This window comes from Electrophorus electricus, chromosome 17 (assembly GCF_013358815.1).
Source record: "Electrophorus electricus isolate fEleEle1 chromosome 17, fEleEle1.pri, whole genome shotgun sequence".
Lineage (NCBI taxonomy): Eukaryota > Metazoa > Chordata > Actinopteri > Gymnotiformes > Gymnotidae > Electrophorus > Electrophorus electricus.
The window spans coordinates 8,383,046-8,405,381 of NC_049551.1; the positions used below are offsets into that span (position 1 = coordinate 8,383,046).

The 22,336-nt window shown below is 39.1% G+C and overlaps 2 protein-coding genes across 4 annotated transcripts; one reads left to right on the forward strand and one right to left on the reverse strand.

The window, feature by feature from the left end:
• Positions 1 to 273: 273 nt before the first annotated feature.
• slc38a9 (solute carrier family 38 member 9) lies at positions 274 to 10,067 on the reverse strand. 3 transcript variants are annotated; one of them, XM_027009070.2, is made up of 15 exons: positions 9,989 to 10,067; positions 8,534 to 8,637; positions 7,365 to 7,494; positions 6,785 to 6,903; positions 6,553 to 6,616; positions 6,337 to 6,430; positions 5,582 to 5,752; positions 5,372 to 5,431; positions 4,837 to 5,031; positions 4,339 to 4,446; positions 3,611 to 3,717; positions 2,937 to 3,050; positions 2,649 to 2,797; positions 2,201 to 2,290; positions 274 to 1,777 (listed from the first exon to the last, which is right to left on the reverse strand). In XM_027009070.2, the coding sequence occupies exons 2-15, from the start codon at positions 8,611 to 8,613 to the stop codon at positions 1,612 to 1,614; spliced, it is 1,647 nt and encodes a 548-aa protein (XP_026864871.2). In that variant the 5' UTR covers positions 8,614 to 8,637; positions 9,989 to 10,067; the 3' UTR covers positions 274 to 1,611. The 3 variants fall into 3 exon arrangements, with proteins under 3 accessions (XP_026864871.2, XP_026864873.2, XP_026864872.2); XM_027009072.2 differs by lacking the exon at positions 9,989 to 10,067 and adding an exon at positions 9,924 to 9,942; XM_027009071.2 differs by lacking the exon at positions 9,989 to 10,067 and adding an exon at positions 9,560 to 9,649.
• A 5,419-nt stretch (positions 10,068 to 15,486) lies between these two features.
• ddx4 (DEAD (Asp-Glu-Ala-Asp) box polypeptide 4) lies at positions 15,487 to 22,087 on the forward strand. The gene is made up of 19 exons (XM_035535777.1): positions 15,487 to 15,510; positions 15,990 to 16,017; positions 16,226 to 16,288; positions 16,410 to 16,469; positions 16,578 to 16,625; positions 16,913 to 16,963; positions 17,048 to 17,098; positions 17,630 to 17,665; positions 17,762 to 17,797; positions 17,941 to 18,083; positions 18,230 to 18,382; positions 18,713 to 18,867; positions 19,092 to 19,221; positions 19,418 to 19,584; positions 19,976 to 20,121; positions 20,452 to 20,551; positions 21,172 to 21,442; positions 21,551 to 21,658; positions 21,980 to 22,087. The coding sequence occupies exons 1-19, from the start codon at positions 15,487 to 15,489 to the stop codon at positions 22,058 to 22,060; spliced, it is 1,851 nt and encodes a 616-aa protein (XP_035391670.1). The 3' UTR covers positions 22,061 to 22,087.
• The last annotated feature ends 249 nt before the right edge of the window (positions 22,088 to 22,336 follow it).

Below are 22,336 nucleotides of genomic sequence, written 5' to 3' on the forward strand. Positions count from 1 at the left end.
TGACTTTGGTGTGGTAGGACTGGAAAATGGCTTTATTATTAAATTAATTTTCTTGGGAATGGTATTCAAAAGCTCATTATTGGCTTCACTGTAACCCAGCCTTTTGTATTGAAAAATAAATAAAGCAATGTGTCATTTTGGAATTGCTGTCATCCCTGTAACATTTGAACAGCTAGCAAGCATGGCAAACAAACAAATGTTGCATTACCTAATTGGAACATACAATATCAACTTTCTTGAAAGATCAAAAATATTAACACTAAAATTTGATAATATTATTTAACATTTATTAAAATAATTTAGCAACACACAAGATTATATTGTTGCCAAGCAAAGAAGAAATCTATACAAATATGCAATTCAAGCTTTGGAACCTCCGTGTGGGGGTTCACATGGTGTGCAAATGTAAGCACTGCAATTGGCAGTCACTTTAATATCCAACAGTTGACAAATGTTTACAACCAATACAACAATGAGTAATTATGTACAACCAACAGCCATAAGACGAAAATAAGAATTTTATATTCAGTACGCACAGTACTAACTGTATATATTGATCTTGTATTGACAGGTCTAGATCATTATATATTTGTTAGTACCAATCACAGTTCTTACGGCCTGTCTGTACCCATTTCCAGAGACATGACAATATCCCTTTGTTTATCTTAATACAATAAGCTCGACCTTTAATATAAACCTTTGTTTACAATTCCATCTATAACTCAAAGAGCAGAGCTTAGAGGACTTTAGATTAACAGGGTTATAAAATGTAATCTACACAAGATAATATTGTGTATGTTTAACAAAGTAATTGACTGTCAGAGTGAGCAAGTCTAAAACAAATTTCAGTCTGAGAAAGAAACCCTTGACAGGGCCTGGACTGTCAAAACTGTCAGCATCAACATTATTATCAAACTGTTAAAGTCAGAAAGCACCATCACAACATTAAAGAAGTTTTTGATACGGCACAGTCAAAAAGTGTAGTTCCACACAACTATCCCGACAACCCTGAAATGTATAGTTATCTACCAAATCAAATTGCATAGACAAATTAAATGTGATAAAATTACATGTTGCTCACACCTTTGGGCCATTCACCATAAAACTGTTAAGAACAGTCTTAAAATGCATCAATTTTGCTGTTGAACAGTACTCGGCTTTTATACGCATCAGTAGCTTATTATGAGCCAATTAAATGTGAAATAAGAATTAAAGTGGGCAGTCCCCATAGTGGAAAAAATTTAGTTTTCATTCAGTAACACTCATTCTGGGACATTATATTAGACTGTGTTCAATTCAATGAAAAGTAATAACTTTTTACTAAAAGACAGACATACTCGCTCACTGAGATCATCCAAGTGTCACGAGTTTATTGCTTCAAAATTCTTCCAGGTAAAACCCACCTAACAGTGTAATACTGGAAGTGCCGCCTACGGCACAAAGCTGAAGTTGCAATGTGGCAGCATACCAGCACTGCCACCTACAATTAAACACCAGAACTACTACTGTATAACACCAAACTGAGAGTTTCCTTTGCTGAACCAGTAAGTGAATGAGTGTGTGTGTGAGTGAGGCAAAGTCTGTGAGAGAACAGGGAGTACAAAGAGGAGGCTACATGAAAAACTGACCCAGAAGGTTGGCCGCACCCAGCATGATGAGGAAACTGTGGAAGAAAGCAGAGGGCCAGCGCAATTCTCCACGACGCCTCAGCGCCCTCATGTGGATGAGGGAGGGGAAGACAAACACTAGAGCTAGACCACACATAGCCCCCGAGTACCTATAAATACACACACACACACGCAGACGCGCACAGACACACACACACACACAGACACACACACACACACACACACAGACACACACACACACAGACACACACACACACAGACACACACACACACAGACACACACACACACAGACACAGACAGAACGTACAATACAAGTTTTGATTAAATTACAGAAACGGGTTCATCTCAAGGACAAATTCACTGTATACTGAATAATGCTGAACTTTAAAGGATCATGATCCATGCTCAGGTCAAAGACTGTGACCAAAGATTTGGATACATTTTGCAGATAGTCAGAACTATACAGTCAATTGCTGTACTAAGTTAGCATGAAAAAAAGTCTCTCCCCCAGTGTTTTTCAAGGATGCAAGTGGGTTTATTAATTTGAAGCCATGCTTCTTCCCCCCCTCACCTGATAATGGAACCAATGTTGGGGTAAAACTTGGCCATAAGTACCCCAGCACCCACGATGAGCACGTTGAGTATGAAGACATAGGCAAAACTGTGAAGATAAAGTAGAGAAGTACTAAGCCATATGCTACTCACAGTAGCTATGATGACTAACCTGCAGTACTTCCCAGCTTCACTTCCTAAGTGCTTTCAGAGAAAGATGCAAAAGTAATACTCCATTTTAAAACATCCTGCATATCCAAGTTTTATTAATCCCATCATTCCCATTATAATGCTACATTGTCTGCACGAGTAATGGCTTCTACAATTTGCAAATGGAGTTTAGGCTAATGGGATAATGTGGTACAGCCACTCTATCATTTTACCCCTGTTTCAGCCCAACAGTATGTGGTGAGAGCTGAATAAGAATGATAACTGGTGCTGAAGGAGAGATGCACATGAGAGCTGACCTTGGGTAGTGGTCCCCAAAGAGCTGGCCCATCAGCTGGACTCGGACCAGATAACCCAGCAGTGGGTACACAGACATCATCTGGAACAGCAGGAAGGCCCGAGCCACAAAGACCATCACATCACTGCTAGGGAAGTTATCCAGAAAGTTCTGTGCCAGGGGAGGGGAGGGGGGTCAGTCAAAAGGTCAGCAGCATAATTATATGATTAAATGACTCAAATTAACACACGCACACCTTATGTTTGTATTAAAGCTCATAACTACACCAAAAAATAAATGAATGTCTTACTGGTTCTATGCACTCTTTTGACAGTGGAGGAGAAGGGAAGGCAGCAAAAATCATCACCCCCACATACAGGTACGTCAGTCCCACTAGCAGGTAGGCCAAGGACAAATCCCGGACCTGCAACCACAAATCACTCAAGAGCAAGTGTAATCTTCGGCAAATCCCTAAACACCCTGTGATAATTTTGAAAACCAAAACAAATGTGAAACCTAGGATAATCAACAATCAAAGACACATGCATAGGTACAGATGCACAAACATTTAGATCGCAGTAAATGTTAATGATTGTTAGTTCAGCATAACCCATGACTACTCCAACACAGTGAAACTAGCAGGAACAGCTCTAAAAACCATGACAGAGAAAAGGTTCCCACTTGCTGACAAATGTCTTTTATATTCACCACTCACAATGCTTCCTGATCTTTAAGTCTTTCAATTAAGCTTTATGCTAGAACGACATTTATAGTTCTGTTCCTCTGGTATTCAAATTCTCTTCCCAATGTAGTTATTTTCTTTTGGTCCAACACTGACTCTTAAAAAAACACACACACCACAACACCACACTGGCTTTTTCATGTATTAGCTCTCTTCCCAATGCATTAAGCATCATTAAGTATCAGGGCAGCACTGCAGGGCAGCGATTGGGAAAATGGCCATATGGAGGAAGGGGCACTCACATTGTTCTCTTGGTTTCTGTTGTTCTTCATGAGGGTGATGATGCAGTTGTGGATGAAGAAAGCCAGTGTGAGAACACCAGTCAGCTGAGGGAACAGCAGTCTGAACTCTGCACAAAAGGAGCACACGACGTTAACTCTACACAAAGTACACAGAGGTTGTAGATAAACAATGTTAACTCTACGCAAAGCAGCACACAGACTTGGTAAACCATCTGAAGTCTACACAAAACAAAGGGCATTTAGAACGATAGACAGCAACTTACATATACTTACAAACAATTCAGCATTATGTTTGCAATATTTTTTTTTCACTCAACAAAAACCTAGGGACCTTAAAAATCATGGCCTTATCATTTTTCTTTGTAAGGCTGATTGTATGAAATGTCATGTTAGTGAACTTGTACATGCAAGTCCAATTCCACGGGAAGTCAGTATGATGATATCTGTGTGCACCAACTGGGACTTGAAATGAAAGCACGAGAGGAGCCACAAGACTACTATTTTCTTTACATTGATTCAAGATTTAGAAAAAATAAGATAACACTGCAGCCTTTCTAAATCTTTAATTAATGTTCAAAAAGGTCAATCTTGTTTTCATTCTCATCTGCATGTCTGGATAATGTGACTAATTGAGGAATATGTGACGACAATGGGCAAATAAATATATAGAGACTATATAGAAGAATATAGTACACCTTGGGTATACAAAAGCTTTCTGTAGCAATTACCTGGGACAAACATTTCAGTGGAATCAAACCAGTGGAACTCCAGGTGGAATCCTAGTCTAAAGGCTTTGAGGGTGACCAAAAAGATAAGGTAGGCCACTGAAACAGTGCCTGCAGGAAAACAGTGAGAGCATATAATGCATAACCAAATCAATGCTCACCTTTTAAACAAAGCAACCATTCAAACAAGTTACCTTTGAAATACAGAAAACATTCAGCCCTCCAGCTCACAACCCATAAACATAGAATTCTAAGAACAGAATAACTAGCTTAAATAATAGAGAATGCCAACTCTTTTGCCTTGATAAACAGTGTTATAGTATGGCATGTGTGTTAATAAAAATTTGTTCAGAAATTCCAAACCTTTGGCAATGTCATTATTCGTCCATCAAATCAACAACATACAAACAACTCTGCACTGAAAGTCACGGCAAAACCTTCCTGCTTCTCTCCGACTAACCATAGCAGTTCAAACTACGGTGGGTTAAAATGGCACCTTACCCAGGAAGGTGAAGCGGGCAAAGAAGGAAGCCGATCGGAAGTTCAGCAGCGGCAGCAACAGCACGATGAGGTAAAAGGGGATGGAGTTGGTCTTACTCCACCAGTGGTTGAACAGAGCTGTGCTGTTGTCACTATGGTAACTCAGGCCAGCACTGCTGTTGCTGTGCGGATCCAGGTCTGGATATGGACACACCACTGGCCCAGCGGAGACAATCAGGCAGTTACTACCAAGTACCATGTTTTTAATACTGACTGCCATATTGGTGCAGCTGAGCAGCACCCTGAATAGTTATTGCTGTCACATGATCAGCTGTTACACAGCAGTAGGAAGTATTGTGAAGGGTAGGTGAAGACTCTGGAGGATGAAGACTACTTAGCCATTATTTCATATCAGCATGCAACAATTTATAAACACACTACCAAGACGACAGTCAATTTTTTCGTTTTCAGACATTTTAATGGAAAATCCCATACTCCAGAATGAATGAGGCAAGCAAGATGGACTTGAAACAGGAAATATTCCAAAAGCACCCACCTTTGTCCGTTCCATTTGTTCCAAATTCTGTATCGGATATGTTGATGTTGTGAACATAGTCTGGTGGTGAGAAGATAGGCAATTTAATCTCAGGATATTACACAGAAACTAAATTAAAGTGCATCAGGCGATGTCCGAGAGAGAGAGAGAGAGAGAGAGAGAGAGAGAGAGAGACACACATACATACATAAAGGCATAATGGATGCTTACTGTAGATGAATTTGCCCGTGTTGAAAAGGAAGTTGGACATGAGCACCCAGTAGACCACCATTGCCCCCATCAGCGATACCATTGAGAAGAGCAGACTTAACCACTTCCCAAATTCCCCAAAGTAATGTTTACACACATCCGGAAATTCCCAGTCTGATGTATCTACATAAGCTGCAAAAAATAAATAAATAAATAAATAAATAAGACAGACAAACATTTAGCATTATGTGAGTGTCTTAATATTTTTAGTACTTAAACCACACAGTGTAGCTTGCTTCTCAACAACAATGGGCCATAAGCTCTTATGGTGTGCATTACGAAGACTGTACATTAAGATGTCTTAATGTTATGCTCATTGACAGGACTCAGCAAAAATTCCTACATGATCCAAAACACTAACACTATCTATAGGATCCAAAAGAGCAAAGGCATCACATAAACCATCCCACAAAATGTGGCAAACTCAAAGAAATACTAGGCCTTCCATTCCTGAATTCCTGCAACTGTGTGCAAACAGCTGGGCCAAGGCTAACACAGACCTGCTACAAGAGCCACACCCTCCTCCATTTCTAGCATGCTGCCCTTGTCATATCTCAAAACATCAGCTCCCTGCCTGGATTTCTACTGATGAGGCATATAGGACAATTCTGCTCAATTAAGTCTCACTTGTCATGTATAATATACATCCAAACAAAGGAGAAGCATAGATATTATGGGAAAAGTCCCCACCCCCAGAGTAGAACTCTGTCACTCACGTATTGACTTAGTGGACTTGAGTATTCTGTAGCAGCAGTAGAGAGTCAGTAAAGCCATTAAGATGACAGATATGATCCCCAAAGTAAAACCAGCCTGGAAATCAGAAGTAAAGTTCATATCCACGTGAATTAAACTGAAACAGGGAAAGTGTGTGTAAAAAAAAAAAAATAAATAAAAAATTTATTTAAAAAAAAAACAAACAAAAAGCCACACACCTGCTTTATTCCCCATGGGATGCTCAGTATAGACGTCCCCATCATTGTATTCCAGATGGCAAATCTACACACAAAATCAGCTTCATTAACACAAGAAGGTAATTGACCGGGACATGGGTCCTTTACAGGAAAATGTTCAAAAGGAGGACATTTGTAGTATACTACAAGTAGTTGTTCATACTACATGGGTTTGTGACTTTAGAAGATGGCATGACAGGTCTTTGGTACAAACATTGTGACAACGCTGGGATTTTTGGTAGTGGCCTCTCCTCCGTCAACTTTAAACGCAGTACCCAGAGGGCTGTAAATGTAGATCTCCTCGGGTGGAGGGATCACATGATCTGGTGGAGCCTTTGGAAGACAAGCACAAGAAACAAAAGCATTACGTTCTGATAAACATGTGGGAAAACTATGTAAGCCAGAGTGCCAACAGTCTGCTACAGGGGATTTGTTCAGAGAACATTTTTCTGCAGAGTAAACATATGCAAATCTGTGATGCTTCATTTCATTTGAAAATCAGGACACAGTTGAAGGGAAATTAGGGGCTCATGTACTTCTCATATTTAGGGCAACATGCAAGTTGCAAAGACAGTGACTACAAAAAATCTGAGATGAGAAGAAAAAAGGGGGGAAAAAAGGCTATGACAGGACTTAAACCCTTAAAAGTGCCTAGTCACTAATGATTGGCCAATTCAACTAATGGTTTTCCCATACATTAATTAGACATGTTGGGTAAAATCCAATAGCACAGGCTGACAGGTGAAATATGTTATTGGCTAGTGTAGTTTTGTAATGAGGGACCGATGCGGTACCAGTAGTCTGTCGGAAGAGCCAGTCAGACGGCTGTAGTAGTGCACTCTGCTGTTGAGCACAGAGGCCTCAGCAGACACCCGGTCCTGCACAGAATCCTCAACTATGTTCCTGGGTTCCACATAGAAAGGCCTGCAAGACAGAATGAAGGTGGCACAAGTGAAGTAGCTTTTAATGGCACCAAGCCAAGTGGCAATAGTGCAAGAAATAAAGAAGTACAACTATTATATACTCCTTGATATAGTTCAATTATTACTTAGAAAAGAAACAACTGTGAAAAAGGAGACCTCTGAATTCTACAAGCTGATTTAATACAGAATGCACACAACAGACTGTCAGGTTTATTTTTAAATGCACTTTGAATTACATGAAACATTTCTAAATGTAATTTAGATTACATGCTTCTCTAAGACAACCAAATAAAGAGTGTAAGATTCAGATGAGGTGCAATTACAATGTATAGTCAGCATATTCAGCACATGGGCATAGACATCATGCACCAAGAGTTTCAAAACATTACTGAGAATGTGACTTTTGTATTGCAACTGTTTATTCTAAACAATTTGTTGAGCTAAAACTAACACACTGGTTTACAATCACCAGCTGGTTTCTTACAATGACTTGAGTCATAGATGGGAAACTAAGAGCTTGCTCTCAAACATTCTACAACCCGAACCGATATACACTGTGAAAAGCACACAGCAAACGGACACTCTGATCGAGAATGGCTTATTCCAATAGGCCAATGGGGGCTGACAACTTGCTCAGCGCACCAGATGTACTTTAGTCTGAGAAACATACGATAACTTGCCACTGTATGTGACATGGTGGCTCACTGGGTACACCTGCAGATGAGGGCATAAATAATATTTAATAAGGTTTGAGGACAAGCATTAAAATATATTTCAGCAGTTATAGCAGATTTTTAATACTGGGTTGTCACTTTTGATGGTGATAAGGTTACTTCTATTTCACCTCATGAGAAGGGATTTTGTTCTCCATCACTTCCATTATACTTAGGCATAACAACTCATTATACACTGTGTATTCCACAGACTGCAACATACAAAAAGGCTATCAGGAAATATACAGTTGAGTTAAGCTTGTTCTACAGAGTCTTTGTTCAGAGTATGTCTTCACAGTTTAAAAGTACATGTAGGCAAAGCCATACCTTCTTAGCCTAGGGTCCAGGGAGCCAGTTTGGTCTGTGTTGTACTCTCCTGCTAAAAGTGACTCTGAGTCCTCCTCCATGTTGCTTCACTTAAAAATCTTTACCTGGACAGAAGAGACATAGTCTCAAGAATATGCTCCAAAGAGACAGAAAGAGCCCAGTAATTCATATTAGACAAATTTCCATAGAGAACTCAACCCATCTCCTTCACAATTGCTGTAGTTTCATCTTTGTTGTAACTGAACCAAGAGAAGTCAATCCCCTTTCCAACTTGGAAGGGACTCAAACCTGGCAATTAACTAATGAAGTCAGAACGAACACAGAATGATCCCTTTTTAAGTTGAGGAGTGAAATCACTGGCAAGGAGTCCCCTTGCTGCAGCTGACTCAGCAATCCAAAGTAAACATTTAGGGTGGAAAGATGCTTCACCCCTGCATTTAAGCAGGACTAATAAGGCAAAAGGTAAAAGAGCAGTCCACAGCCACACTCTAAACCCAGTTTACTTTTGAGAAGGGCAAAACAGCTGTACACAAACTTCCTATCCAGTAACTGGTATGGAAAATTCTAATTCAGGCTAATTCTAGTGATAATTTGCTGAAGAAAAAAAAAAGTTATCATCGTTATCAAAATGGTTGTTAAATAATTACAAGATAAGACATGAAATGGAATTACGATGCAAATACAGACAACTTATGCAGAAAAGAAGAAAAATCGCATAACAAAACAGGATTCTTTTGGGAGGACAAAAGTATGATCAGTCTCCTTCTGAGCTAAAAAGAGGATCTTATCTCAAGTAATATAACCCAATGCACGTAGGCCATCGACACTGCTACTCACATGACACCTAAGTTTTTATAGGGTCCAAAATGAAACATGTTGCTCTAGAATACATACAGAACAAAATCACGTTACTTTCTTATCAAATCCATAGTCATGTTACAACCAACTGTCAACCTTCTTCACAGGACAGCATTCATCAATTAAGTTTCTTCCGAGCTACCTAACATTATTAAATGAGCCTATTACCTACTACCATTTAAATTTGCACGCAGGACTAGGCTTGTGACAAAGAGATTTCTGTAAGCACAGCAAAAAAAAATTCTAGTCCCCATTATGACGAAGACTGCTGATTATACGAACCAGTTCCTGAGTAAGCGGAAACGTAAAAGATGTTTATAAAGAGGGGGAGCTGTAATCCAGCTAGCCAGCTAACAGACATATTTTAAAAATGGCTAGTTGCGCAGATAGCTAACCTATCTACCACCCTGGCTAGAAAGTTAACCTAACAACTAGCTAGCTAACTGGCTCCATAACCAGCTAAAGTCGTCGGCAGTAGTGGTCTACTAAGAACCGGTCATTTGCTTTCCAGAATATAAACAACAAGCATTACCTCCATAACCTAGGATGGTGTCCTGTAATTACATTTTACTTGTAATAAACAATCTAATCACTCACCTCCCATGAAAAGCCGAAAGAACAAACTATTCGTTTTCCCAGACTAACTTGTTTTGAAAAGTAAAGACACGTGCCGATTATAGGTCATGTTGGACTTGTAGTGCATGTTTGGCCCAAACCTAATAAACTCATATTTTGTGAAAGAAAACACTAAACTACAATACCCATAGTTCTCCTTCAACAAGACGTCATTTTTTCATTCGGCTCGAATACATTCCGAATAAATTAGTTGATAAAATGTGTATATATATATATATATTAAAATAGAAAAAGACCACAAGTGGCTTATTGCACTTATTGCACTTATAACACGGCGACAAAAACAATATGATTAAAAAAAAATACACCATTGCTCAATAATTTAATTTATTATTAACAATTTTCACGATAAACAGTTCTGACACCAGACAATATAATCCGTTAAAAAGTTTTTGATTGCTAAGTAAATCAACGTTATTATGGGCTTTTTCAAAAAAAAGCTGGCGCATTAATAAAAAATCCAGTGATTACAAGGTGATCATAGGTGTGCGTATATAGATTTTAGAACGGATTCCAAAATGACTCAACCAATCATATTTTAGGACCGCAACTGCCTGTTTTATAAAATAAAAATACATTTTACAGGTTAGTTTACTGACAATGGTGTAGCATAAACAAAACAAAGCCAGGTGCATGGATGGTGATTGTGACATACCACAACAATGTAAACAGCCCATATTAAGAAACCTTTTTACAAATAATTTCTGCTTGGCTGTATTTTTAAAAAATCTACATCACAGATGAAACAACATTAAGAAGGACATGGAGACAAAGGAGTGGGGGTATCACTGTGGGTTTATATTTTCAGTTTGACACTCAAGCATCAAGCCTGTCTCTCATTTCATTTTTTCTTTTACTTTAGTATAATAGGAGTGGATGAGTGTATACCTAAAAACAGCATCATAAAATAGTTTCTTTCACTTTATGATGTCACCTTGGATGAAATAGCTATTAGCTTTAATATCTTCTGGTTTGTTTTTTTAGTTAAATGTTCAGGAACATCTTTTTTTATCATACAGGTGCATCTCAATAAATTAGAATATCATTGAAAAATTAATTTATGTCAGTAATTCAATTCAAAAAGTAAAACTCATATATTATATAGATTCATTACACACAGAATGATCTATTTCAAGTGTTTATTTCTTTTAATGTTGATGATTATGGCCTACAGCCAATGAAAACCCAAAAGTCAGTATCTCAGAAAATTAGAATATTGTGAAAAAGTTCAATATTGTAGACTCATGGTGTCACACTCTAATCAGCTAATCAACACAAAACACCTGCAAAGGTTTCCTAAGACTTTAAATGGTCCCTCAGTGTGGTTCAGTAGATTATACAATCATGGGGAAGACTGCTGACTTGACAGTTGTCCAGAAGGCAGTCATTGAAACCCTCCACAAGGAGGGTAAGCCACAAAAGGTCATTGCTAAAGAAGCTGGCTGTTCAGAGAGTGCTGTATCCAAGCATATAAATGAAAAGTTGAGAGGCATACAATCCAAGCTGCTTGAGGCCTAGTGTGAAGTTTCCACAATCAGTGATGGTTTTGGGAGCCATGTCATCTGCTGGTATTGATCCACTGTGTTGTATCAAGTCCAAAGTCAGCGTGACCGTCTCCAGGACACTTTAGAGCACTTCATGCTTCCCTCAACTGACAAGCTTTATGGAGATGCGGATTTCATTTTACAGCAGGACTTGGCATGTGCTTACACTGCTAAAAGTACCAACACCTGGTTTAATAACCACGGTATCACTGTGTTTGAGTGGCCAGCAAACTCACCTAACCTAAACCCCATAGGGAGTCTATGGGGTATTGTCAAGAGGAAGATGAGGCACCAGACCCAACGATGCAGATGAGCTTAAGGCCACTATCAAAACAACCTGGGCTTCCACAACACCTCAACAGTGCCACACCGCATTGATGCAGTCATTCATGCAGAAGGAGCCCTGACCAAGTATTCTACATACTTTTCAGTAGGCCAACATGTACGTATTAAAAATCATTTTTTGAATTGGTCTTATATAATAATCGAATTTTCTGAGATACTGACTTTTGGGTTTTCATTGGCCATAATCAACATTAAAAGAAATAAATGCTTGAAATAGATCACTCTGTGTGTAATAAATCTATATAATGAGTTTCACTTTTTGAATTGAATTACTGACATAAATTGACTTTTTGATATTCTAATTTATTGGGATGGACCTGTAATATATTTAAACAATATATATATATATCATATATGAAAAATAAATAAATATATATATATATATATATATATATATATATATATATATATATATATAATGCATATTTTATTTAAAATTTGTTTTGCTATGTTGTATTTTGGCCATGCACTTCTAAACAGATTAATTCTGGTGTATAAGAACATCTGTTGATATTGATTTAATTATTTAAACATTTGGAAGACAGCTATTCAAGATAATGACTGCAGAAGCTCAGGTGGACACACTGGAAAAGGTCAATACCAATACACCTCTGAGTGAGTAAAAAATTAATCAGATCTCATGGTACTAACATGCCTGTTCATCTTTTGTAATTAGCCTATGCAAAATCCATTAATATCAATGTGTGACAAATATGATGAACAGTAACAAAGCTGAGCTGCTACTGATATAAAGCTGAACAGTTCAGCACTGAAAAAGGAACTTTTTCTACTACAAGATTGCACTTCTACTATTGAAATATTAATTGTAAAATATTACATTTTTAGTCAGGTTTTGTTTAAAATTTGATTCTTATTGGAGAAGAAACTGAATATGATGGTGAATGCTGAAGCAGAGACCATGAACTTTTGTGTTCAATTCATTTTTAGCAAACAAGGTGATTGATGCTCAGGCTGAAGCCACCCCAGAGCTAATGCAAACTGACCAGACTGTTATGACTGTGATGGAAATTTGTTTATTCTGCATTATGATTTTTTATTTTTTCATTATTCATAAAGAGCATTGTTAAAAACTCCCAGACTTAAGTGGAAAGTTACTAAAACTAAGAGTATTTCTGTAAGAGCAGTACTTATCTGTAGGTGCTGGTCAAGTTAAAGTAATCTCATAAAATTACCTGCAATTTAATAGCACTAAATTGCCAACTACTTGTTAATCTTATCAACCAATTCAAACTTTTACAGTCAATTCTACTGATGATAATATTAATAACTTAATTAAATTATGAAGGCTTTAGTTAATAATGGTTCTGACCAAGTTAAAACAATTTAACAAAGACAACAATTCAGGCAACCGGGTTCAACATGGAAAAAATACATTTATAACAAAAACAGTTTGGGGGAGACACTGGGTGAACTATGTGTGTGGGTGGGTGGATGTATCGGGGAGGAGATCTTGGCAGACGAAAGAAAACCCTAGGGTGAGAAGTTCAACTGTACTTGAATCTATGCTCATGAATACGAAGAACTTCACATGCACAGCTGATGAAGGACCTCTGTCTGAAACCTTCTATTTCTCTGGAATAAATTCACTGAGTGAATGAATGTGAACCATTGCCCCTTTCACTGAAATTAGCATTTCTGATTGGTCCATGTGCTCCACCAACAGTTAACAGGTCAGTTAAGGCTAATTATGTGTTTTCCTTTCATCTCAAAATTGCTGATTTTCAACATTCCTTTGGGACCTTTTTGTTGTTGTATGTTTGGGGGTTTTTTGTGTGTAAATTTAGCCCTTATATTTTTACTTTATATACCTCACTGGGAAGAAGGCAGAGCAAGGAATACACTTCCAGTAGCAGTTCAGCCTGCCAAAACCACTGATTATGCACATCTACACCATCACCATTTGGTACACCGCAGCTACTGCCGCGGACAAGGGCAGACTGCACAGCATCATCTGCTGAGCTAAGAGGGTGACTGGCTGCAAGCTACTGTGCTTCCAAGACCTACATGCCTCCAGAACACTAAGGCAAGCAAGCAAGATTATGACTGACTCCTCACACCCTGGACATAGCAACTAAAAAACACTTCCCACTTCTCTCTGGCAAGAGGTCGAAGTCAGCTGTTCTGACCAAAACCTCTCGTCACAAGCTGTTTTTTTTTCGCAGCTGTAGCCAGCCTCATCAACAAAACCTGTCCCCCTGATATAAACTCATTGCATTGTGACTCTACTGCATATCTTTTATCTAGGTCAATTACATAGCACTTAAAAATATTTGCACACCTGTGAGCGCTTCAATTTGGTACGTAGAAACGTACTTGGCCAATAGACTAATTCTAATTCTGAAACAAATCAGGGACCCGTTTCCCAAAATCGCAGCGATGTATGATCGTCTTAAACATGAGAGGGAGAGTGAGTGTGTGTGTGAGTGAAAGTGTTTCGCGTAATACTCCAGCTACTTCATGAAGCTTTGGAGATACCCTACCCAGGTATTTACTTAACACAACTACCCCCTCCCGCCTCCAAATCCGTTTCCCGCCCATTATTGGTCTTCTCATCGCTTTTTTCGGTCCTTTTCGTCGATCCACTCTTTCCGTGTGAGCACGTTTAAAGGCTGTTTCGAGGATTTAGGGTTTAAATGTACGGGTGTGTAAACTGTTTGTGTACGTAACGCAAATACTGTAGTTTAATGGCGAAATAATTTGTTTGACTTAAATTTAAGGCACATTATTATAAACGCCTAATTTCAAAATTTGAGCACGATGCCTAACGGACTGATTCTAAGTTAATTTCGCTTGCTAGCTCCTATGCATTTGCTTTATAAACTTGATAATGAAACAATACTGTGCATATCAGTTATTTTTTAATGTAAGTCGTAATGCTAACTAGCAAATTAACGAGCTGGTCTTGGCGCAGAAGGAAGTTGGTGTTAACTGCTCGACGATGTTAAGATGAAACTAGCTAGTTAGCCTTAACTAGGTTAAAGTTCAGAATTCCTGTGGAAGATTATCATCGCACGCCAAAGTAACTTAAAATATGTATAGCTACTTTTATCATGGTTGATGCGTTTTGCTATTTATGGACCATTAAATAAGCATTACATTGTTATTTGGCTAGCTAGCTACAATACAATGTCATGCTGTGTGCCACTGTCCGGTTAAATTGTGACATCAAAAATTGGGATTATAAACGCTAGGGCGTTCTTGCATAAATATAGTTAGCTACCCGCTAGTTAGGTTAATTATTTAGCTAGCCACACTGTGTTTGCTGCTTTCTAAAACAAAATGGACAGGAAAACGGCAATTTCAATCACGCCCAATTGCACATGTTACGCCAAGTAGCTGTTTCTTGCTAGCTGTCCTAGTTTGGTCCGCGTGCTATGTGGCGTGTCATAGCTAACTGATGGCTAGCTAGCTAACCTAGTTAGCCTACCTGCAAACAAATAGTAGGGGTTTCCCCCAAATGTCAACCATAAAAATTCATACAGCTATATTTTTACATGACGTCTTTTTAATTTTTTTTAATTTTTCAGTTCACATCTCCAGTAAGCAGCCATGGACGAATGGGAAGAAGAGCAGGTAGCTAGCTCTTAACTAATGCGTTAGTCAATTGTCAATGTCAGGTTAGGTTGCTAGTATTGAACAGGCAGACGCTATGCTGAATAAAAGAATAAAAAAGCAGCTTGCTACTGCTGCGTTTAATATACATGTCTTAGTAACGCAGTTATCAAAAACTGCTAAAAGGCTAATGTTTAAACAAAAAGCCATCACTGACATGGTCTAAGCCATGTCAGTTATTTGTGGAGCTTATCAAAAAATATTAGAGGTAATGTTTTATACGATACACTTTATACTTTTCTATGTCAAATGTATTACTTTCTAAATTTGTGGTAGTGCTATTCAACATCAGTGAAAACACAAGTTATACGGGAGATTTTTAGAAATGATCTATTTCAGATGCAGACATGTTTGCTTTTTTTTTTTTTTTTTTAAAGTTCTTGGTGACCTGTTGCTTTCTTGTTTGTGTGTTTTTTGTGTTTTTCTTCCATCCTCCACAGAGCCCAATTGTGGACAACATAAGTTTTGGTAAATACACTTCATTGGATTCCCAGATAAATCTTCCATATTTTTTATTCTCTGCTATTATCCCTTCAGTGTTTGTGCATTATTCACAAATGCTTGTCTTCCTCTTGATGTATGTAATACATAAATGCATATTATTGTAGTAAAATATTAACATTTTTCACATTTCACAATGTCACAGTGCAATGTTTCATTTGATTTTGTTTTCTAGGAATTGCTGGGAGCTCTTGGAACAGTGGGGACTGCCAAAATGGTCTCAAAAGCACCTTCAATGGTAGTATTTGATCAGTAATTTTTTTTCAAAACATTTGGAAAGACCAAATAAGCACTAAACCATCATGGATTGTTAGACTTAATCATGCCTTTGAGGGTCTGATGTGCTTTGTGGGTTGTAGACAATAACAGCTCTTGGAAAACCAGTGGTGGTGGGTCTGGGTTCCAAGGTGGAAACAGGGGTGAGTGAGCTGGTGGTATCCTATGAGCCTAATTCATGATGAGTCATAATTGTGTGGTAGCATGAATCTGGCTCTTTCTGAAACAATTCCAAATGTCTTCAACATTAGGTTGGGGCTCTAGATGTGGTGGTGGAGGTTTCAAGGGCTTCAGTTCAGGTGCGCCGTTATACCTTTTTCTTTGCAAGGTATTACATGCACACATGAGGGATTTCTTGGTTAGTGCACATGTAACCCATAAAATGACACTGAATTATTTAGTTATCCAGAGAGTGTGCAGAAACTATCCCAGATAAACACATGCTCTGCACATGTAGTTTTATTTAATATATAAATGCAGGAAATTGTGAATCACCAGTGAGGGTTAGGATTTCCTGATAATGGTATAGCCCTGTCTGTAACTGCTGTATCTGTTGGGCATGCTCATGATGCTGTGCTCTGTATAGGTGATGGAAGCAGCTCATTTAATGGTGGAGATGGACTCGGGGAAAGAGGAGGTAGAGGCAAGTAATCAGTCGAGCTGGTGAGATGAGGCAGGAATCTGTTTATCTGTGTTGATTATTCTTGTTACCTTGATCCAGGAGGCAGGGGACCTAGAGGCAGAGGAGGATTTAGGGATGCCTTCCATACAGGTAATTCTTCTGACTTGTTAATTGTTGACTTTGTTCAGTGGATGCCAGAAAATAAATTTTTTCCCTTGCTAGAGGCTGATGAAAATTGCAGTGGTAATGGTCGAGTTTAACGTTTTTCACAGTAGATAAGTGCAGGTTTTTTCTGAACTTGCTGCTATAAAAATGTGTAAGGCTAATTATCATTAGGTTTAACCAGTGGTTTTGGGGGCAGTCATGGGCACAGAGGAGGGCATAGTGCTTTCAGACAGGATAAGCTAGCTGGTACAGAGTAAAGTCTCCTATCCAATGAGCTACTGGCGTGCTTCTTGACTATATCTGTGATTCTACTGAAAGTGTTTCTGCCTATTGTTTTAAGCTGGAGGTGTAGAAGTCAGAAGAGGTTTTGGGGGAGGTGGCGGTGAGGTCATCTTGGATAAACATTTGTATTAAATTTTTCAGAGCATCAGACATATATTTTAAATTGTGTGAAGTGTTCTTTTAAAGGTGTTCATTTCACATTAGAATTATAAATTGGTGTTTTTAATCATGTAGGTTACAGAGGACGGAATGAGGAGGTGTTTTCCAAGGGTTGGTTCCTGTCTTAAAATATTTTTACCTTTTGTGGGCTTCCTCTCCTTTTCTGTATCCTATTGCATTTGTTCCTTTTTGTCCTTTATTAACCAGGTTCAAAGATGGACGAAGAGAGAGATTTGAATGCAGGTGAGGGATTCCTTAGTCCAATAGAACCTAAGACAATGTGAGGACCCTGTTTTGGATTGGAGTATTATTACAATTAGAACTGTTGATGCTAAACTGCACTAAGGCATTAATTAATCTTTGTTCTCCTTAATTCTGTGTCGCAGGGCCCAAGGTCATCTATGTACCGCCTCCACCACCAGAGGAGGAGGGTTCTATTTTTTTCCACTATGAGACAGGAATCAACTTTGATAAATATGATGATATCCTTGTGGATGTTAGTGGAAGCAATCCTCCCAAGGCCATCATGGTGGGTGATGACATTTCCCCCACTCATGTCCTCTTTCTCAACCCCACACTCCCATCATAATGACACTGTGTGTTTCATTTGAACCAAACTGATTAACTTGGTAAGAAATTGAAAGAACCAATATTTTATTTATTTTTTGCTTCTAGACATTTCAGGAGGCAGGACTGTGTGAGTCACTCAACAGAAATGTCTCAAAATCAGGATATGTGAAGCCCACTCCAGTTCAGAAACATGGTATTCCGATTATATCTGCTGGACGAGATCTCATGGCTTGTGCACAGACTGGATCGGGGAAAACAGTGAGTATTCACTTGGAAAATAAGCAGGAGCATCGTTTATTCCTAGTGTTCCTTTATGCAGAACAGCCTTGGGACCCCCCTCTACTGTTGTGTAAATCGTATCTATTTAATTCTTTGTACTGACTGATGCACAATATTATTCATGCTTGGGCCCCATTAGGTTTTTACAAAGTTGTAAAAATGTTTAATTCATGCTACTCATGTTCCAGAAGTGGTCTCATGAGGATTGCGTCATCCTAAGTAGCTAAAACCAAGCAAATGGTCTGTGTGGTAGCGCCATCACACTAAGCCAGTATTGTTTACTTCTTTTCCCCCCTTCACCTTCCTTAGGCTGCCTTCCTGCTGCCCATTCTGCAGCAGCTGATGACTGATGGTGTGCCAGCCAGCAAATTCAGTGAAATGCAGGAACCTGAAGCAATCATCGTGGCACCCACCAGAGAACTGATCAATCAGATTTATCTGGAGGCCCGCAAGTTTGCATATGGGTACAAACTAATGTCTTCACCCAATCCCCTTTATAGTGGCTTAATGTGTATAAACCCCTGTTTTTAAATCACTAATTTTAACTGAATACATGGTTGTATTTTCTTGCAGGATAACTTGGTGGTCCTTTTTAATATTTTCCTTGCCAGTCTCTCCTGATGCAGTATTGAGTGCAATATAATCATTTGAAGCACATGGCTGAAAAACACTTATGAATGTGTTGTAGAACTTGCGTGCGTCCTGTCGTTGTTTATGGAGGTACAAGCACTGGATACACAATTCGGGAGGTGTTGAAGGGTTGCAACGTGTTGTGTGGGACCCCTGGAAGATTACTGGACATTATTCGTCGTGGAAAGGTATTTTTATTTTGAAGTGATATTTGATGGGTAAATTTATTCAGAAGCTGAAATGTAGTTGCCTTTCAATGCTTTCTGACCAACCAGACTTTTAGCAGCACATTTAAATAACTGCATGAAAGTAAATGTATTTATAAGGGAAAAGATGTTAATGCTCTTGGCATACATCTGGCATTGTTTGTTTGGTGTTCTTCAGGTTGGACTGAGTAAGCTCAGATACTTGGTCCTGGATGAGGCTGACCGGATGCTGGATATGGGCTTTGAGCCGGACATGCGGAGGCTGGTGGGCTTTCCAGGAATGCCTGCTAAAGAAGAGCGGCAGACCTTGATGTTCAGTGCAACATACCCAGAGGATATTCAAAGGTGACAGACCTCTGAATTGCTTCTATGATTGGATGCTAAAACCCCAGTGATTGAGCAGTAAAAGTGACTTGTCTTTGTGGATCCCTAGTTAAAAGTAATATCTCCAAGATGTTCCTGGATATTCTGCAGTTTTGTAATATCCTAACTGCATAGATCTGAGAGATCCAATGTTTGATTCTTTAGTTCAGGAGCAATGGAAGCTGAGGGAGGGTGTAAATATGGACTATTGAGTCTCAATAGTAGGAACCTCTCTCTGTGCATGTTCTTTTTTTCTGATGTTTGGCTGAGCGTCTAACTAAAGTAGTCAGTTGTCTGAGTTTGAGGAAATGCGGTTTAGCCTCAAAGCAGCTGACACAAGTTTGCATAATTTCTGTAATGTGTATCCTGACAGGCTGGCAGCTGATTTCCTAAAGGTAGACTATCTGTTTCTGGCTGTGGGGGTGGTGGGAGGAGCTTGCAGTGATGTGGAGCAGCAGATCTTTCAAGTGAAACAGTACTTAAAAAGAGAGCAGCTGCTGGAGCTACTAAAGACCACAGGTATGCATGGATTTTACCAGCTCAAGTTTTTCAAAGCATAGTCACATTCAAAGAGCAGCTGGCCCTTTTGATATTCTAATATCTGCTCTTGCCACCTAGATTTTATTTATTTAAATTTCAGACTCCCTACTTCAGACTTGCAAGGTCACTTTGGCTAATTGATGCTAGCAAATCCCATATTTCCATATAACAATTCTCTTTTAAAAATCATACTGAATCCATACATAACTTTTTTTTAATTCTGGAAATGCAGTAGGGTCTTGTTTTGCATATAAAGTGATTGTGCATGGTTGGTAGCCTGGAGGTTTTGTTCTGCCATTGTAACCTCAGGGATGGAACGGACAATGGTTTTTGTTGAAACCAAAAGAAGTGCAGATTTCATTGCGACGTTTCTCTGTCAGGAGAAAGTGCCAACTACAAGCATTCACGGGTAGGTGCATGTAATGCTTTAAACTTAATTTTAGGAGAAAATGCTGTAAAGGTAACCAGGAGAGAAATTTGCTGTCATGTTCCCCATACTCACTTTCTATGTATTGCTATACAATTGAAAATATGGCTATAGAAATTACTCTCAGACTATACTGATGGGGTTCTGATCCGTTTGACGTGTTTTTTGACATGTTTGACAATTTATTGAGAATTTCAGTTGCTGATATTTGTGTGGCTATTACAGCTGTATGCAAATGGCTTGAAAACAGCCCACTTATATCTGGCTTATTCTGAACAGAATGTTTAGAATTGGAGTGATGGGGATTTAGACTTGTTACTTTTTTTTGAATGCTCAATGTAAACTGAATTTAAAAAATAATAATTTTTCCCGCTGTTACCCAGGCATACCCTCAGAAATTTCCAACCAGCACACCTGTCGGTGTCTGCCAGATAGAGGTTGCATAGTTTGCTATTGCAGGGCATATTATGACCTTTTGGTGTTCCAGGCTCCTTTATCAATCTGAAGAGACCATCTCACTTATTGACTAAAATGTTCTAAGCAAATTTTGGTGGCTCTGAGCATGACGTAAACAACCCGAAGAATATATATATCTTTTGCAGTGACCGAGAACAGCGGGAGCGGGAAATGGCCCTCAGTGACTTTCGCACAGGCCGGTGTCCTGTGCTGGTGGCTACTTCTGTCGCTGCTAGAGGGCTGGACATCGAGCATGTCCAGAATGTGGTGAACTTTGACCTGCCTAACAACATTGAGGAGTATGTGCACCGCATAGGGAGAACGGGCCGCTGTGGAAACACGGGAAGAGCCATTTCCTTCTTTGACCCAGAGCCTGATACTCCACTGGCTCGCTCGCTGGTCAAAGTCCTGTCAGGGGTTTGTTATTGTTTTTAAAATGTACCTCCATCCAATGAGACAATTTATAGTTGCACCATCTGTGCACGTACAAAAGGTTCAAGGTCAGCCGCTTCCTCTTTTCCTCAGGCACAGCAGGATGTTCCTTCATGGCTGGAGGAAATTGCATTCAGTGCACATGGCACCACAGGATTTAACCCACATGGGAAGGTGTTTGCCTCTATAGACACTCGCAAGGTACGTGCATAGTTTGACATGCCAGATGACTCATTGTTGCCCTTTTTAACTGTACTCTCTCACTGGTGGAGAAGTGAGCTGGAGTACACCCAATCCGTGTTGAGACCATCTGATTTTAAATAAGGGAATCGGGTGTGCTGCTTGGTAATGAAAACCTGTCGTCATATTGGCCCTTTGTGGATATTCTCTAGCCTTGCACTTCTCTAGTGCTGCCATAATAGACACAGATTTATGTAATGAAATCTATACTTAAGTTTGGATTTTGTACTTGGTAGCTTTGGTACCCTGTAGAAGTGCCTAAATTTGACCTTGTGCTCACAGGGTGGCTCTTTTCAGAAGGAATGGGCAACCCAACCGGCTATGCAAAGTGCTGCAGCAGCTGATGACGAAGAATGGGAGTAGATCTACATGTGCTTACCTTTTACCTTTTGTTCTGATGTTTGTGTTCACATATATATATATATATATATATATATATATCTCTTATGTTAAGAATCTGCTTAGGTGCACGCATTTAGATTTGTGGAGGGCCCTAACACTTAGGCACTCGAAAAGAGTTGCCTTGGAAAAAGCTGTTGGTTTGATTTGCATGTTTTGGCTTCATAAATAAATGTAATGGGTGTAGATTTTTGCCCGAGTTCTGGGATGAATCACTTTACTGTGTGTGTACGCGTACCC